We start from the raw sequence: 19,136 nt of genomic DNA, 5'->3' as shown, positions 1-19,136 counted from the left end.
AGAGCACATACTAAGTGCAGTGTTTGTTCGAACCACATGAAATTGCCAATATTTGTCCATTTTTGACTTAACCAAAATGTCAGTTTCATATAATTCAACTTAATAGTAACTTATTAATTTTTAAAAAATTATTGCTGTTGTTGAATCAATATCACATATTAAGTATGTGATTTGCTGACCAAAATCCATTGAGTCACTATGACTGGGGGTAGAGCCTGGGAAACTAAGTTAAAACCAACATAACTCTCCCTAGGTGACTGAGCTGAGCAGCTAGGTTTTAGGATTTCTTGACTTACAGTATTGCTCAGGAGACTTCTTATAGTATAAAGAGAATAGCATTGATAATTAAGAGAATGAGTCTGGACAGGAATTTTTGCCTCAGGATGATTCATACCTTGAGTCTCATCCATATCTGATTTAGGTGATATTTAGATGAGACTTTAGATTTTAGACTTTAGAGTTGGTACTGGAATAAGTTAAGACTTTTGGGGCTGTTGAGATGGGATGCATGTATTTTGCATTTGAGAAGAACATGAATTTGGGAGGTTAAAGGTGGAATGCCATGGAGTGAATTTTATCCCCCCTAAAGTCCTATGTCGAAGCCCCAACCCCAGTGTGTTGGTGTTTGAAGATGAGGCCTTTGGGAGATAATTAGGTTTAAATTAGGTCATGACAGTGGAGCCCTAGTGATGGGATTAGTGTCCGTATGAGAAGAGATACCAGAGCTTATGGTCTCTCCCCACCCCCTCATGGGAGGACGAAGTGAGAAGGTGGTTGTCTATAGGCCAGAAAGAGAGCTTTCAGCATAAACTTACCATATTGGCACCTTGATCTTGGACTTTTAGCCTCCAGAACCATGAGAAAACAATTTTTGTTGTTTAACCTGCCCAGTCTGTGGTATTTTGTTATGGCAGCTCGAGCTAAGAAATGCTTTCCTGTAGTCTTTTGTACCATTGCTGTCATTCATTTCGCTTATGCATAAGCATTCATAAGCATGCATTTTTATACGTAATAAGCATCCATAATTGAATACTTCGTTATTATTTTTGTACAAACTGTTACCTGTTAAATTAACAAGAAAAAGTTTTTATTACAGTTTCACATATTCCTTCTCCTTTCTTTATGTAGTACTAAGCATTTCTTGCAAGGAAAGTCTACTGAAAATGGATTTCTTCAATTTGTATTTGTCTGAGAAAGACCTTATTTCTCTTTCACATTTGAGGGATAATTTCTCAGGATATAGTTTTAGGTTGGTGATGTTTTTCTCTCAACATTAAATATTTCAGTGCACTCTCTGTGTGGTTTGTGAGAAGTCAGGTGTCACTCTTTGCTCCTCTGTAGGTAAGGCCCCCACTACAGCTTCTTTCAAGATTTTTTCTTTATCTTTGATTTTATGTAGTTTCAGTGTGATTGGCTGAGGTGTCTGTTTTGTTTTTGCATTTATCCTGCTTAGTGTTCTCCGCTCTTCCAGGATAAGTAGTTTAGTGTTTAACATTAATTTGGAGAAATTCTTAGCCATTATTCTTTCTTCTGTTCCTTTCATTCTTCTTTCTGGTATTCCCATTATGTGTATGTTACATCTTTTGTAGTCATCCTGCAGTTCTTGGATATTCTATTCCATTTTTCCTGTCTTTTTTTTCTCTTTGCTTTTCAGTTTTGGAGGTTTCCATTGACATGTCCTAAAGCTCCGAGATTCTTTCCTCAGCCGTGTTCAATCTATTAATGAACCTATCAAAGGCATTGTTATAGCGCTTCTTTTTATCACTAGCATTCCTTTTTGATGCTTCCTTAGAATTTCCACCTCTCTGCTTACGTTCCCATCTGTTCTTGCATATTGTCTACTTTTTCCATTAGAGCCCTTAGCATATAATTTTTAAAAATTGCTGGTCCAATAATTTCAACATTTCTGGTATATCTGACTTTGGTTCTGATGCTCGCTCAGTTTCTTCAAACTGTGTGTTTTTCCTTGTGGTTTTTTTCGTAATAACTGGAAATGATGTACTGGGTAAAAGGAACTGCAGTAAATAGGCCTTTAGGTATGGGCAGAGGGGACACATTCTATAGTCCTATGATTAGGTCTTTTAGCGAACTTTGCCCCTGGACTGTGAATGTCACTAGTGCTCCTCAGTTTTCCTCTCCTTAGGTGGCACAGGATGGCTAAAGGGCTGGAGTTGTGTATTTCCTTTTTTCCAGAGTCAGCTGGGTTCTGATAAAACTCCAGTAGATTAGGCTCTGGTAAAATAATTTCTCCTGAGGGAGGGCTTTGTTAAGAACAGACTACTCTGGACCAGTGCAGTGGCTCACACCTGTAATCCCAGCCCTTTGGGAGGCCGAGGTGGGCGATCACCTGAGGTCAGGAGTTTGAGACCAGGCTGGCCAATATGGTGAAACCCCATCTCTACTAAAAATACAAAAATTAGCTGGGCGTGGTGGCGCACACCTGTAATCCTGCTACTCGGGAGGCTGAGGCGGGAGAATCACTTAAACCCAGGAGGCGGAGGTTGCATTGAGCCGAGATTGCGCCACTGTACTCCAGCCTGGGTGACAGAATTAGACTCCATCTCGAAGGGGAAAAAAACAAAAGCAAAAACAAAAAAAACAGACTACTCTGGCTTATTTAGAAATGGTTACTTTTACCCTCCTACTCCTGGAAGGACTAGGGGGTTTTTCTCCAATATTCACTGTGAGAACTTTGAAGAACTCCTGGAACTAAAACTCACAGAAGTGTGAGGACATCCTCCCCATGCCTGCAATGACAGGGTTCCCTGGAGTTTTTAACTCTCAGACTTGCCCATACTGAGCTGCCAGCAATTCGTCCATTACAGCTCAGATTCTCCCACCCCAGCACTGGTTCCAGCACAGGTTTCTTCTCTGGTTCCCATGGAGGTTTCTTTTTGTGGGTTTCTGTTCCAGTAAGTTGTGATTGTCTGTATTACCCCTCTCTCTCTCCAGTTCGGGGGGAGCAGTTTGCCCTGTGACCCTGCTTTTCTGCTGGATCTACGAAAAGTTGTTGGTTTTTCAGTTCAGCTTTTTACTTGTTAGGACAGAGTGGTGACTTCCAAGCCCCTTACATGCTGAATCGGTCTCCTGTATTCATCTTTGCTTCCTAAAAGAACTCAACCTGTTGTCTGTTTTATCCTTTTCATAATGTGTTTCTTTGTTTTTCCTCCTGGGGTGCTCTTACTTAGGCTGGCAAGACTTGCTTATTTCCTGGATATCCGTACCATTGAAATTATGCTGTCTCCTCCTCAACTAAACAAAATCCTGAATTTATACAGTATACTGAAATTATACTGTCTCCTCCTCAACTAAACAGAATCCTGAATTTATACAGTATACTGAAATTATACTGTCTCCTCCTCAACTAAACAGAATCCAGCTGAATTTGGGCTACTAGTAAATTAGCTTAGGTAATTAGTAAAGTACCATTCTGTTAGTCACATCTGCTTTTTCTTTGACCGGGTGAACATTTTACACTGCCTTGAGTGTGGTGAATTTAGTTTATGCCCATTTCCTGCTTAAATTGTTAGGATATATTATGCTGAATTATGCTGTAATTGCGTCACTATTTTATTAGCTCATTGAGGTCAAGAGCCTTCCTTTATATATATTGTTCTTAGTGCCTGCCACAAAAGTGCTTGTAAAATGTGGGACAGAGGACATTATTTACAGAATTAAGATGTAGAAGTCCCTAATGTGATAACCTGGGTATATATTTTTTCTTAATATGTGTATATATATTATTTCAAAATTTGTATTTTCAGATGATAAGCAGTAGAGATATCTGGCAGGTTTATGCAGTACCCAGCCCAAGTGTATGTTTCCTGTGTTTTGCAGATGGAGGACACAGAGTGATGTATGTTGCTTGTGTAGTTGTGGTATCCTAAGGACTTACACTACTTATGTTTTCCTTTCCTTAAAATGCTGTTTAATCACATGTGTAAGTGTGCATAGAGTAGAGGTACTAGAAATTTAAGCTTATGACGATATACCTTAGATGATGGAAATAGTCTAGGGCTTAAGATTTTGTTAGAAGTCATATTCCTGTATTATTAATATAGCTTAATTAACATTATGTTGCACTTTGTGTTTTGCAGACTGCTCTCTCTGTATAAGAAAATTTCTGTCCTATAAAACTCAGTGTCCAACTTGCTGTGTGGTGAGTTTTTGTTTCCTTTTTTTAAAACTTACTGACTGCTGCAAATATTTCTGCTTTGTGTATGCATAAAAGCCTGTGTATATATAGGGTGATGTGTAGTTACTGAATTAAGCTATATGAAAGACATTTTCAGAAAGGACCTCTAAAGTACATGTAAGAAGAGCTGGGCTTTGGTCAGTTTTTTTGTTAAGATTTCTGAAAACCTAAATGTATTTTAGGAAGTAAAAACTAATTTTAAGTTCAGGATGTAGCACTCTTTAATTCTTATGACCTATGTTTTTATGGCTTCCAATTTTTAATAATTTCTCACTTTGGTAGAAACTCTGATGGTAGGATTATTCATTTGCAAAGAACTGTCTAAGTATTTGTGCAGAAGGTAAATATGCATGGCTGTTGGGCTTAATCCGGCCTACCTGTTCCCTTACATCTTTCCCCTACCAGAGCTTCAGGGAAAACACTAGGAAGTTTGTTATTGTTTCTGAAACTTTTCAAGTAGTGGGAACAGGTGGAAAAGTAGACTAAAAGGGTAATTAAACATAAGTGGGAATAAAGACAGAAGAGACAAGTGAGGTCTGACAGAGCCGACACTAGGACTAGGTAAGGAGTTTGGTTAGTTTTGCCTCTCTGGTAGGTATGTGGTGTCAGGGTGTCACTGAACCTTTCGAACTATTTCTCTATGTAAGAACTTTTGTGATTTGGCTCTTGAGTCTAAGATCTTTACAATGTGTTACACTGCTTTTGACAAGATGGTCTCATCACTGAGATAAACTGTGTACCATTCATGCCAAATAAGTACTGGGTTTGTCACTTTTCTCTTGCATTCCTGAAAACCAGTCTTACTTTAAAATTCTCTTTGAACACTTAGTGCCTCTCCCAATGTTAGAACTTAATAGAACATTTCTCTTCTGTTTTTCTGGAGAAATTTTTGAGAAAGCTGAGTGCTGGCATTTTGAAGAAAGATTCTTGCTTATATTAGGTTTGATTGTAGTCAGTACAGAGTATATATGATTATAAGAGAAGCTTTGGAGAGCTTTTATCAGACTTCCAGTCAGCAGATACTGATTCACTATTTTAAAATTTCATGTTAGCATGAGGTAAATGAACTTTATTTTGAGGCTGCCTTAGAAGACTTAGTGGGATGGAGAACCTCAGGAGGATGGGTCAGACATTTTCAAAGACAAGATTAGGACAAGTTGATTATTGTTTTTGACGTTTTTCCATCTGTTGTTTGTTTTTTCTAGACTGTCACAGAGCCGGATCTGAAAAATAACCGCATATTAGATGAACTGGTAAAAAGCTTGAATTTTGCACGGTATGATTTAATTTTGTGACTAACCTCTAACTACTTTTGCCTTTTATATGTGTTCTCTGTTTACTTTGTGCACGTTTGGATTAGGGAATGCAGGGTTGCATATTTTATAGTCAAAGAAGGGAAGTAACAGTAGTCATTATTCACACATGGAAAATTTACTAGAGTAAGATTTTCTTCCTTAACAGAAATTCTCCTGTAGTATAGAATAATTAAGAGTTAAAATGCAGATTTGAGGACTTCTTTACTTTTGAGTGCTCTAAAGATACTCCTTTTCCTGCCCAAGCCCTAGAATCAGCCATTTCTCCAAGGAGCTCCTCTTCTTGGAGAATAGTATTTAGAGACCAGGATCTGGTGCTGGGTATGCTTGTTGCTGCTGGGTATGCTTGTTGCTTCTAGGCCCTCTCAATGGACAGAGCTAAGTAATATATGTATGTTATATATATGTATGTATTAACTCATGTGTATACACATATCTATAATTGATTCTGTCTGCTATATATTAATCTATTCTTAATCTGATTTATTCAGCATGTATTAAATGGTATGGCATTTGAAATATGTAATTGCTTGTACTTTATAAAGCTCAGATATGCAACTTTACTTCCTGTCAAATGCATGAATGTGTGAAAGTGAGTTTGGTCACCCAAAGGGATATGAAAAGGCATGTTTCAATATCTTGGATTACTTTTAGTTTTAATCATGCAAGTCAAGCAAGAATTTTTATGAAGGACGTATTGTGTTTAGATAGTGGTCAGGTGCCCCTGTAGTTAAGTGTAATCATGTGTTGCTTAACAGGGATATGTTCTGAGAAATGTGCCATTAGGCAATTTGGTTGCTGTGTGAACATCATACGGTGTACTTACACAAACCAACAATGGTATAGCCTACTATACTCCTAGTCTATATGGCAGGGCCTATTGCTCCTAGGTAACAAAACCTGTACAGCATGTTACTATAGCTAATACGGTAGGCAGTTGCAACACAATGGTACCTATTAGTGTCTCTAAACATAGAAAAAGTACAGGGAAAATATGGTATAAAAGATAAAAAATGGTACATCTTTATAGGGCATTTACTATGAATGGAGCTTTCAGGACTGGAAGTTACTCTGGATGAGTCAATGAGTGAGTGATAAGTGAATGTGAAGGCCTAGGCCATTACTATACACTACTGTAGACTTTATAAACACTGTACACTTAGACTGCACACTAAATTTATAAAAAAGTTTCTTCAGTAATTAACCTTACTGTAACTTTTACACTTTGTAAACTTTTACTTTTTTTTTGACTTTTTGACTCTTTTGTAATAACACTTAGCTTAAAACACAAACACATCGTATAGCTGTACAAGCATCTTTATATCCTTATTCTGTGAAGTTTTTTCTATTTTTAAGAATTGTTATTATTTTTTCCTTTTTAAACTTTTTCTTAAAAATGAAGATGGAGGCCAGGCTCGGTGGCTGACGCCTGTAATCCCAGCACTTTGGGAGGCCGAGGTGGGTGGATCACGAGGTCAGGAGATCGAGAACATCCTGGCCAACATGGTGAAACCCTGTCTCTACTAAAAATACAAAAATTAGCTGGGCATGGTGGCACATGCCTGTAATCCCAGCTACTTGGGAGGCTGAGGCAGGAGAATCGCTTGAACCAGGGAGTTGGAGGTTGCAGTGAGCCGAGATCACGCCACTGCACTCTAGCCTGGCAACAGAGCAAGACTCCGTCTGAAAAAGAAAAAAAAAAAAAAAAGGAAGATGGAAACACACACACTAGCCTAGGCCCACACAGGGTTAGGATTATCATGATGTCACTTAGCAATGGGAATTTTTCAGCTCCATTATCATCTAATGAAACCACCACCGTGTATTTGGTCTCTTGTTGAACAAAGCATCATTATACGGCATGTGACTGGATGGGACTTCTAGGCTTGTTGGAACATTCTTGGAGGTACCTTATGTTGCTTTTAAAAATATAAACAGATTTCTTTCAATAGAATTGCACATTTCTTTATTGGTTTGCATTCTAAAAATGATCAAATTTAGTACAATTGTCTCTCAGTAAAGGGGATTGGTCCCAGGACCCCTGAGAATACCAAAATCTGTGGATGCTGAAGTCCCTGACATAAAATGGCATAGTATTTGCATATGCACATCCTCCCTTATACTTTAAATCACCTCTGGATTACTTATAGTCCTAATGCAATGCGATATAAATCGTTGTCATACTGTGTTTTTAAAATTTATATTATTTTTCATTGTTGTATTGTTACTTTTATTATTTTTTGAACATTTTTGCTCTGTGATTAGTTGAATCCACAGATGCAGAGCTGGCGGATGTGAAGGGCCGACTGTACTCTGAGCTAACTTCATGCACATCCTAGAAATTGCCTGGTTAGCTATTTCCTTAAGGAAAAAAAGATGGTATAGTTTAAAAAAGATGGCATACTTTCCTAGATTAAGAAACTTTAAAATTCTCTGATTTTCCCAATTAAAGCTACTGTTTTTCTTAACATTTTTCACCAGTTAGTTTTTGAAATCTATGAGAGGATGGGGCCATGCCTTTAAAAGGGAGTTTATTGCCTGTTTTTCTCAAGGTTTATTTTTTTCCTCAGCTAGTACTGAAAGCATAACAACTTCCCTGCTAGGATAAAGGAAGCCTTGCAAATAACAGCATCTGTTTGTTGAAGAGAAGTGGTCAGGGTCTTTGGATTCACACACCTTTTGGTGTAACCTAAAGGGAGGTCATGGAATGGTTGAGCCCTCCTCTATCCCCTCTCCTTCCCGAAAGGAATAGGTGATTTAATTATTCATTATATTGGGTGTGGTAGGGTGGGAAGCATTATTTGTAGATTTGGGATGGTTTATATCGTTTGTTCCTCTCTCTCTTTGCCTTCTTGGAATTCCTGCTTTTCCTAGCATCATCCTTGTGGTGAACTTTTGTCATGTGTAAAGTGTTGTGGTACATCATTTGCAAACTTAGGAGGGATGAAATTCAAGCTAATCAATTTCATTACTTGTTTGAACTGTGGTTTAAGATTTATGAGGGAGGAAGTTTAATCCTATGACCAAAATGTAAGGTATTTATATTGTCTGTCAATTTCATTTCTTCTTGGCATTCTCATTTGTCATTGTCATTTTATGTGCCATTATGATTTTTAAATATTTAATATTCCAAATTTAATAATATAAAAGGGATATTGGAAATAATTTTAGAGGTTTTCAGATACAAGGCTGATATACAGCTCTTATATTTTCATCTGACCTTTTACTTTTATTTTCAAAGAACACATGATTTTTTCCTTGACTTAGTTTTATTTAAAACAATGTTCTTAACCTGTTGTTGAACATTTATTAGAATATTTTTGTCTAAGTGTGGCATCATTCTTGACTTAAGTGAATATTGCTTCTCTGTTTTTGTAGCCAGTGTCCATCTCTATCATTATTTTTACGAATTGGGAGTAGAGAGCATCACTTACTGCTTTTGTTTGTCCACCATTAAGGGATAAGTTTTTCTGCAAATACTCCAAGTTTAAGAATTTAAACATTTTAGATGACAATTGAAGTAAAATTCCCTCAGCAGCTCACAAAAAGGAAGTAGAATATAATTTCACCTTTTTTATTGTACAGTTTAAAGCATTGTGATGTTGAATTCAGGCAGAACTGGGCATTGGTGTAGGCCCTACTGATTCTAATATGATTGTCATCAAGATATTTAACCTCTTTGGCTCCTGTTTCCTCATCTAAAAAATGAGAATAACACTGTCGATACCTTGAGGATTAGAAATGAAGAGCCATAGTAAAAGATATCCAGCATAGTACCTAGAACAAAGGAACCTAAAAATATTCCTATTATTATTATAATATATTGCCTATATTTTCAACAGTGTCGATACCCTGAGGTGCTATAAAAAGAATTTGTGTTTGGGTGGGCCTCTGCTTGTTTAGCCGAATGGTTCTAGACTGCTGTTTACATGTTTCTGATCAGAACAAGCATTGCAGGACTTTAGTTACAGAAGTCCATGGAATTGATTGCATAGATTTAATGGCTGCCCATGTCTACCCAAAGGCCTATTTTGACTCTTGATTCTTAGCCCCATTCTGAAGAGGTAAGGTTATTGTATAGTTAACAGATGGACAAGAATTTTCCTTCCTTCCTTCCTTCCTCTCTCCCTCCCTCTCTCCTTTCCTTTCTTCCTCCCTCCTTTCCTTTCTCCCTCCCCCCTCCTTTCTCCTTCCCCTCTCTATTCTTCCCTCCCCCTTCTATTCCTTCCTTCCCTTCCTCCCTTTCCTCTCTTCTTCTTGCTCTGTTGCCCAGACTGCAGTGCAGTGGCATGATAATGGTTCACTGTAACCTCGAACTCTTGGGCTCAAGGGATCCTCCTGCCTCTGCCTCCCAATTAGCTAGGACTATGGGTATGTGCCACCATGTCCACACTGAAGAAATATAAACAAAGCTTCCTTAGATATGTGGTAGAATTTACCAGTGAAGCCATCTGGGCTTGGAGTTTTCTTTGTGGAAAAGTTTTAAATTATAGCTTCTGTTTCTTTAATAGATAATAAGGGCTTTTCAGGTTTTCTGTTTCTTTGTCAGTTTTGATGAATAGTGCTTTTCAAAGAATTTGTCCATTTTATCTAAAATTTAAAATTTGTTGTTTTAAAGTGTTCATAATATCCTCTAATTATCTTTATAGGATTTGTAATGAGGTCTTCTTTTAATTCTTTGTTTTGGTAATTTGTATTTTCTCTCATTTATTTCTTGTTCAGTCTTAGTAGGGATTAATAATTTTGTTAATTTTTTCAAAGAATCAACGTTTGGCTTTGCTTGTTTTCTCTTGCTATCTCTTCTATTTCACTAGTATCGGTTATTACTTCCTCTCTTCTTTGGGTTTAGTTTGCTGTTCATTTCCTAACCTTTTAAGTTGGAAGCTTAGAGTAGTGGTTTTTACTTTTTCTATTTTCAATAATTTTCCCTCCAGGGACAGTTTTGGCAACCCTTCATACTATCGTTCAGTTTAGAATATTTTCTAGTTTTCATTGTGATTTGACATGTGGGGTTATTTAGAAGTGTGGTGCTTTATTTCTTAACATTTGGAGATTTTCTAGTTATCTTTCTGTTGTTGAGTTTCATGTAAATTTGGTAGTGGTGGAATCTATGGGTTGATTTCTTTTTTTTCTATCAGATTTGAAAATTCTCAGCCATTGGTTTTTCTAGGATTACTGATTTTCTACTCTTTCTTTCTATTCTTTCTGGGCTTCTAATTATGCCCAATATCTTATACTTTTTTGTGTTTGTCTTTTTCATTAATTTTTCTCTCTGTGCTTGTTTTGGATATTTTCTATTGACCTGCCTTCAAGTTTGTATTGTGTGTTGTTATACTCATCCAGTTTAGATATGGTATTTTGCAGTTGTAGAATGTTCATTTTATTCTTTTCTTATGGATTTTATTTCTCATAATACACTATCTTTTTATCTCTTTTCTTTTTTTTTCTTTAACATGTTTATCATAGTTTGAAGTCCTTACCTAGAGATGCTATTCTTTGGATTACCTCTGGGTCTGCTTCTATTGAATATTTTATCTCTTGATTAGTGGCTACTTTTTCTTGCTTCTTTGCATGTTCAATAATTTTAAAATGTGTGCTGAACATTGTGGTTGAAATGTTGTAGAAGCTGTGAATTGTCTTCTTTTGAAAGATGTCACATTTTGTTCTAACAGGCAGTTAAATTACCAGCTCTTCATCTTTGTTCTGTCACGGCCTGGTATAATGTTTTCTTAGGTTAGGTCTATTTGAGCTTTGTTTATATTTCTTCAGTGTGGTCCATTTTTCTAAGGTGTGGCCTTTGTGGGGTGTCACTTGAATGTCCATGATCTTACCAAGATTTCTCAGCTTTGGCTGGGCTCCAATGTGAACAACTAACTTTCCAGCACTGACGTTCGGGCTTTTAATTTACCAGTATCAGCTTCCTAGTGGGTCTCCTGTGTTTTTGTCTAATCATGTGCAGCCCTGGAAATGAGCAGGAATGGATGTGAATTTCTAAGCAGACTTCTGGGGTTCCCTTTCAGTAGCTACCACGTGTCAAAGCACTCTGACCCCTCAATCCTGGCCAGTTTTGTTCAGAACTCTGATCTTTTATTTTCTCTAACAAGTAAGATCAATGTTTCCTGTTTAGACTTCACTTTAGTACCCATTCCTAGAAAATGCTTCCAGGGTAAAGTCTTGGGGGAAATGTTGGATTACTTCATGTTTTCTTCTTTTTCAGGGATTGCAGCCTTGCGTTGATTTCAGTCATTGCCTACAAAGAGTTGTTTTTTTATGCGTGTTAGGCCATTCTTACATTACTATAAAGTAAACTTGAGGCTGGGTAATTTACAAAGAAAAGAGGTTTAATTGGCTCATGGTTCTGCAGCTGTACAAGCCATCTGCTCGGTTTCTAGTGAGGTCTTGGGCTGCTTATAGTCACAGTGGAAAACAAAAGACAGGGGCAGCATGTCGTGTGGTGAGAGTGGGAGCAAGAGAGACAGGGGGAGGTGCCACACACTTTTAAAACAGATCTCATGAGAACTCACTCACTATTACAAGGACAGCACTAAGAGAATGGTTCTAAACCATTCATGAGAAATTCGCCCTCATGATCCAGTCACCTTCCACCAGGTCCCACCTCCAACATTGGGAATCACGTTTCAACGTGAGATTTGGTGGAGACAATATCCAGACTATATCAGTATATTTTGTTCAGATTTTAAAGTTACTTATGGTTGGAGATTAGGTCTCATATAAGCTATTCTCTGTGGCCTAAAACTGATTTCCTTTCATTTTGTTTTATTGACACATTAACTGCCTTTTAAGTTAGATTTATTGCTTTGAGTTATACTAGAAGAAACTTTGGTTTGGTTGTCATTATAGTATAGGTCCTGTATTTCAGAAAACAAGGTTAATTGGGAAAACAGCTTATGTCAGTTAATTTATTATATAAAATTGGATATCTTAATTGTCTGTTGTGTTTTTTGTGCTTCAAGGAATCATCTGTTGCAGTTTGCTTTAGAGTCACCACCCAAATCTCCTGCTTCTTCCTCTTCAAAGAATCTTGCTGTCAAAGTATATACACCTGTAGCCTCCAGACAGTCTTTAAAGCAGGGGAGCAGGTTAATGGATAATTTCTTGATCAGAGAAATGAGTGGTTCTACATCAGAGTTGTTGATAAAAGAAAATAAAAGCAAATTCAGCCCTCAAAAAGAGGCAAGCCCTGCTGCAAAGACCAAAGAGACACGTTCTGTAGAAGAGATCGCTCCAGATCCCTCAGAGGCTAAGCGTCCTGAGACACCCTCGACATCCACTTTGAAACAAGTTACTAAAGGTAGGAAGTTATTTTCATATGTGGACATATGGAAATCTTTTCATCCACATGACATAAGAATAAAGAGGCAGCATCTTTGAGGGGGAAGGAATGGTAAAGGACAAACCAGATTTTACCATATCACAAACCTCAGACATTGTTGTAGATATGTTTGTTCTGTTTCTCTCTCAGAAATATGAATTCAGGCTGACTGCTACAAAAAGGAAACAATTTTAATTACTTCAGGCTTCAAGTATGGCAGTAGCTTTCTGTTTTCAGCTTTTAATCCTTCTTCCCCCCGTTCAACATATCAGTTCCCATTTAATCTTGAAAAGCTCTTTTTATCTTATTTTACCACCACTTGAATGCCTCCTCACTGTTCTGCCTGCCATGTAAAGCCTTTGACAATCTGAGGCCTAACCTAGTCATCCCGCCTTATTGCTCACCTCTCTCTCTCAGAAGTCCTGCTCTAGCCTCCCCACTGTTCCTCCAGTACACTGAGGAATTGGCAAACTACAACTGGCAGATCTAATCTGGCTTGCCACCTGTTTTTGTAAGTAAAAGTTCCCATACCCACCCTATTCTCTGTGACTGCTTTCATGCTACAGTGGCAGAGTTGCATGGTTGTGACAGAGGCCATAGGATCTATAGGATCCATCTAAATTCTACCTGGCTCTTCACTACCTGGCCCTTCACTAAGAATGTTTGCCGGCCCCTGTTCTATACCTTTCCAGACTCTATCCAGATCCTCACTATTCATTTGTTATATTAGAAAACACTGTCTCACGTCACAAAAGTGCTATAGCACTTGTTTTCTGGACTGTTTTGTATCCCATTTGCTGAACTGTTTGATGAATATGTCAGCTTGTTTAACTTTTTGTTTCTGTGTCTTCTTTCCAGTGAAGTTTAGAGCACCTTTTAGGCAGAAACTCTTAGACATCTTTGGTATATCCATACCACACACAGTGCAGAGATGTGAGTGTTTATTAAACTTAGATTGAAATTAGTTTATTAGTTCTTAACGTGTTTACATCTTTTAAAGATATATAAATTATATTTTCTACTATGTCTATCCTTAGTCTTTTTACCAATTGACAGTTCTTATTGTAGTATTTTTTAGCTTGATGGTTAACTGTTTTTCCCCTAGCAGAACCTTTTTTCCCAAATGAAATTTTACGATAAACCATAACATATAAAATAGATAAAACAGATTGTTCTGTTCCACCTGACCTCCTTCTGCCTATTATCCATGGTGGTCTGTAGGCCCCGAGATACCCCCACAGATCCCTGCAACTTTATGAAATAGTTTGAGAATGATTGTGTTCCTTAATTTTAACATTACATATAGAATTATAAGTGAGAGCTAAATTAACAAATTTGTAACCATTGACAAAATTGAACTCAATAAATTATTAAACTACCTTTCCTTCGCTCAGCCCCTGGGCCAGGTGTGTCTTACTTAAGTCATTACTATTGCTTCTGTGCTAAACATGGATAGCTCCTAAGGCTTGGGAAAATTTAAGATTAGTTCTATAGTTTGGTCATACCTTGGTAGAAAAGATTTAACCGAAGCATTTTTAATAAACAAACTTTCAAGCTTATTTGCAGTCTCTTTCTCTGGGACCAGGACTTCAATTGTGTGACTTCCCACAATTTAGCCATTACCCAGTAACCAGTCTGTCCCACCCCTGTTGTCCCGATGGGCCATTCTTTTTCTTTTCTGCTTTTCTAAGTGCGTGTTAAGTTGGGATTCTTTTTTACTTTACTTGCTGAAAAGATGCCAGTTTACATACTTTTGCCCCTTCTACAATTAATAAAGTCTCTCTTTTTCTTTTTAAAAAATACAGTGGATTGTCCTGTTTGCGGGGTTAACATTCCAGAAAGTCACATTAATAAGCATTTAGACAGCTGTTTATCACGCGAAGAGAAGAAGGAAAGCCTCAGAAGGTAAGGAAGTTGAGCAGAACCATTGAGCTACTTTAGCTGGGTGCCTCTTGTGCTTTATAAACTTGGGGGAAAATTACAGTATTCATTTTATCCTGGTGACCATGTTTCCTGCTCTTACTTGCTTTCTTCTTTACTCCTGTTGGCCATTTCTTCCAATCCCTCTCCTCTGTTCTTTCTTCAATTCCCACTTTGCCAAATATGATTAGCTATATTGAATATTTGAACTGCTACTAAATTTTGACTTAATAAGAAATTAGTGACTTTGAATTCAATTATTTTTAAACTTGTTTTTTTCTCTTTGATTTTTAAAACTACCAAAAAGCCTCTTGGCCAAAGAAAGCAAGATTAGACTCTGAATATAAAATATAAAAAATCTTTCTCTGATCTTTAGGATGCTCAGAAGTTTTAAAATTTAAAATAGAATTTTTCAAAAATTTTTGTCTAGGAAATTATATAAATATATATGATATAAAAGGGTACAGAAATGCATATATGAAATGTAATGTCATACCCCACCCCACCCCCACACCATCCAGGTATTGTAACTAATAAATTGTCAGCTCAGTATTTGCATCTAAACAACTGTGCTATTCTACCTCCCTTGTACATGAAAATAACTGTAATTTCTTATACTAGTCCACTATTGTTACACATATAAGTTGTTCAGGAATGAAATACTAGTCAAACTTAAATTGCAAGGCATTAAGGAATCAGTGGATAATAAGCAGAAGGCACAATTTAGATGAGTCTGGTGATGAAGGGAGAAAGATGAGATGGTAGTTTTGGAGAAGCAGTGAGTGGCATAAAGATCAAGGGATGTTATTTTTAAAAATAGGAGTTTAAGCCTTCAGTCTCTTTCCTTCCGCTATTTCCAGGGAAAGAGCAGAGGATAAATGGAAGAAAGTGAGGAGCACAAGAGCCCAGTAATGAGGTTATCTTTGACATGCAGAAAGGACCCTTCTGAAACAGGAGGCAAGGGGAAGATAATAGGTGATAATTCAGAGAGATTTGGAAAAGAAGAGGAGGGAAGCTGAAGAAATTAATGGTATCTGGGAAGTGGGGATGAAAGAATGATTTGCTTCTATGTTCAGTCTGTTTTGAAGGACTTTGAAGAGTATTTTCCAAAAACCATGTTAATAAGACAGAGCCATAGTATTATTTTTTGTGATTAAAGAAAATATATCACTTAATTTTTGTGAGTAAATTTGGAGTGAATGCAGATTTCGAGGGTCAGATTCATACTGTTACAACTTACAAAAGCTAACATATAAGACACAATGGTGCTTTATTAAGGTAGACATACTTGAGTCCAAACCTAGGGCAGTTTTGCATGCACAGTACTCCCACCTAGTGGGTAAGTTTGTTAATGAGAATAAAATTTAGATTTTTAGGTTGCTTAGTGGTGATTTGGAGTAAATGAATAGTCCTAAGGATTATTTCCCATAAGCCACGAGAGTTTGATGACCTGCTTTTCTCTTTAGTAATGTGTGAGTTGGGAATATAGAAGCTGAGTATATTCTTTTGGAAGAGCAAGGAATCTGCACTGATTATCTTGCTTGGGCTCCCCTTTTTCTAGATCCATCCATCAGTTTGAATACATTTCTGATACATCATTTCTGATGCTGTCAGTTTATTTAAAGACATACTCATCCATGTGCAATTAAGTTCTAATAGTGGTTTAAATTCCTGCTTCAAAGAATACTATAGTCCTGCCAGTGCTCTGTAGTGAACTTATAAGCACTACCTCCTGGATCCCCCTCTTAGTGTGTTAAAGGCTTTGAGAAATCCTACGTTAAGGGTAACTGTTAGGTTTTGTTTAATTCAGTAATTCCTAAATTTATTTGACTGCCAAGCCTTTCTGTCCTCATCACTTCCATCTTACAAAACTGGTGTTTGTGGAGATTCTGAAGACAACACTGGGCCATGTCCTTCTTTAATTGTATCCTGGCCCCAGAGTCAGGTCATAGAGAAGAGGCCCTGCGAGTTTTCCTGTCTCCTCCACAATATTCTGACAGGCCATCTGCTGAATGTGAGTGGCAGCCCTTAACCCTTGTATATAAAACCATGTCAGAACTGCCTCAGATTCTGAGGCCCCTTAAATGTATTACTCAGTTCCACTAAATCATGGAAGAAAAATCAATGTCATTTTCGTGTTTGGGGTAACATTTACCAGGTTTCATGTTTTAAAATTCCTGATAGAAATTGTTGATCTCTGGTGGTGCTTTTTATTGTAAATGCCAGTGAACAGTACAGTTCTTCACTGGAATTTCACAGCCACAGTTTAATCATCTATCCTTGATAAAACAAATATTTTAGATACAGACTTAATGAATCATCTCTCCTTGTGTGCTGTGCTTCTGTAAACACAAAATGATTCAGCTGTTGCTACCTACTGAGATTTCATTTTGCCATAATTTTATCAATCTTGTAGAGTCTGATGTGTTGTCATTGTAAGAAGAGCAATTTTCAGAAAAATATAATCTATCAAGAGTTTGCAGGTCTTTTCACAGTTAATTCGTTATTTCTGGCTTTTAGACCTTATTAATACAGCATAAAAGACATAATTTATTTGGGGAATGGCTCTGTTGGTTAATAGAGAAATTTTTTATTCTTTTCAGTCTATACCTGACTGTAATATTTCTCTGTTTGATTATTGGACCGTTTATATCAAATTTACTCTGGAGAACCTTGTTGAAAATAGAGATTTTAGAGCTCCACTTCAGACCTGAACCCCAATTGGTGGATGGTGTGGAGAAGGGGATGGAGAATCTGCATTTTAAATAAATTCTTTAGGTGCTTCTTAGGTACACTAACGTTTGGGACAGCCTTGTGTGAGCTGGTTATATGCAAATCCTTTGTAAAAACTTGTTTTTTGGATAAACCTATTATTTCAAGTTTCTGTTAATTTTCACCTGAATCTTTGCTATTCTTATTTTGAAATGATAGCAAGTGTAATGACTTCCTTGAGCACATTTTTGTTAAGGATCTAATTGCCATAAAGCTGAGCCAGGTAGAGAACCTGCTATAATCAGATAAAATGAATTAAAACTCACTAAGAAGTTCCTGTTTATGGAATTGTCTCAAGTCCTTGGTACTTTTATGTAGCTTGAATTTTAGCCCACTAGAATTTCTAGCATGCTTTAAAGAGGTGGAAAATTGAATAGGTCTATGTAAGTGTGATTCTAAGTGAAGTCCTCATAGCATATTCCACAAGCATTACATATATGTCTTCTAAGTGTGCCTCTTTAGGTCTGACCTCTTTTTGAGACCCAAGTCTCTCACTTCTGGTGCCACCTAGGCCCCTGTGTCTGAATGTCTCACCAGCACCTCAGATACATCATGTCAGACACTCAACTTTATCCGCAAACTTGATTTTTCTCTCCCCTTTTTAATCTAATGGTTCTACTATTTTCCCAGTCACCCAGGTGTTGAATCAGAATTTATTTGCCATTTTACATGAAAAGCATTTGATAATTCACAATAATCATCAGGGATCTTCCCCCCTTTTCAGTTCTGTTCACAAAAGGAAGCCGCTGCCCAAAACTGTATATAATTTGCTCTCTGATCGTGATTTAAAGAAAAAGCTAAAAGAGCATGGATTATCTATTCAAGGAAATAAACAACAGCTCATTAAAAGGCACCAAGAATTTGTACACATGTACAATGCCCAATGCGATGCTTTGCATCCTAAATCAGGTAAAGTAATAAAACAGTGAGTTATGCTTACCTTTTGGATAAAGCAATTTTGTGTAGCTCAGAAATTATAAACCATAGAAAAATATTGTAAATAAATACATTTTTGATAATAGATAAGACATGCAAATATATTCCTTCAAAAGGTACCTAGACTATGCTATGACAAGCCAGCCTTCCTCTCAGCCTGCCTTCCAATCCCCAGATCCCTTCTCAGAGGCACCCCATTGCCAGTTTCTCATGTGCCTATCTAGGAGAGTGTGGTGGAGAAGAGTGGATCTGGAGAGCCTGGGTTACAGTGCCCGTTTTTCAGCTTTGTGGCTTGGTGACTGTGGGCACGTTACTTGATATCTGTATCTGAGTTTTCTCCTTCATAAAATAAGGGTTATAATAACTACCTACTTCATAATGTTGAGTGGAATAAATGATAAAAGGCATGAAAAGTGCCTAGCACAGTACCTTAGCAAGTAGTTAGCTTTCAGTAAATGTTGCCGTTATGATTATTGTACACAAACATATATCCTTTTCATTACTGTTTTTACAAAATGATAGTATTTTGTGTAGTGCACTATTTAATGGTTGGTTCTTTTCATTAAACCACACACATATATGGGACTTCTTTCTATTAACATATAGAATTGCCTGATTTTTAAAAACTTGGAGAATAACATGCAAACATTAAAACACACAAATTATA

General features: G+C 37.1%; 1 protein-coding gene across 2 annotated transcripts in view; it reads left to right on the top strand.

The window, feature by feature from the left end:
• RAD18 (RAD18 E3 ubiquitin protein ligase) overlaps positions 1-19,136 on the top strand; it is an 89,410-nt gene that overhangs the window by 10,877 nt on the left and 59,397 nt on the right. The window contains exons 3-8 of one of the 2 annotated variants that reach the window (XM_058437199.1): positions 4,098-4,159; positions 5,401-5,471; positions 12,483-12,820; positions 13,700-13,774; positions 14,647-14,746; positions 18,258-18,442. In XM_058437199.1, the coding sequence (XP_058293182.1) occupies positions 4,098-4,159; positions 5,401-5,471; positions 12,483-12,820; positions 13,700-13,774; positions 14,647-14,746; positions 18,258-18,442 (831 nt within the window). The remainder of the gene's footprint in view (positions 1-4,097; positions 4,160-5,400; positions 5,472-12,482; positions 12,821-13,699; positions 13,775-14,646; positions 14,747-18,257; positions 18,443-19,136) is intronic. The other variant, XM_032149569.2, reaches the window with a different exon arrangement.

This window comes from Hylobates moloch, unplaced genomic scaffold (genome assembly GCF_009828535.3).
Source record: "Hylobates moloch isolate HMO894 unplaced genomic scaffold, HMol_V3 SCAFFOLD_4, whole genome shotgun sequence".
Classification (NCBI taxonomy): domain Eukaryota; kingdom Metazoa; phylum Chordata; class Mammalia; order Primates; family Hylobatidae; genus Hylobates; species Hylobates moloch.
This window is presented reverse-complemented; position numbering and strand designations above follow the sequence as displayed.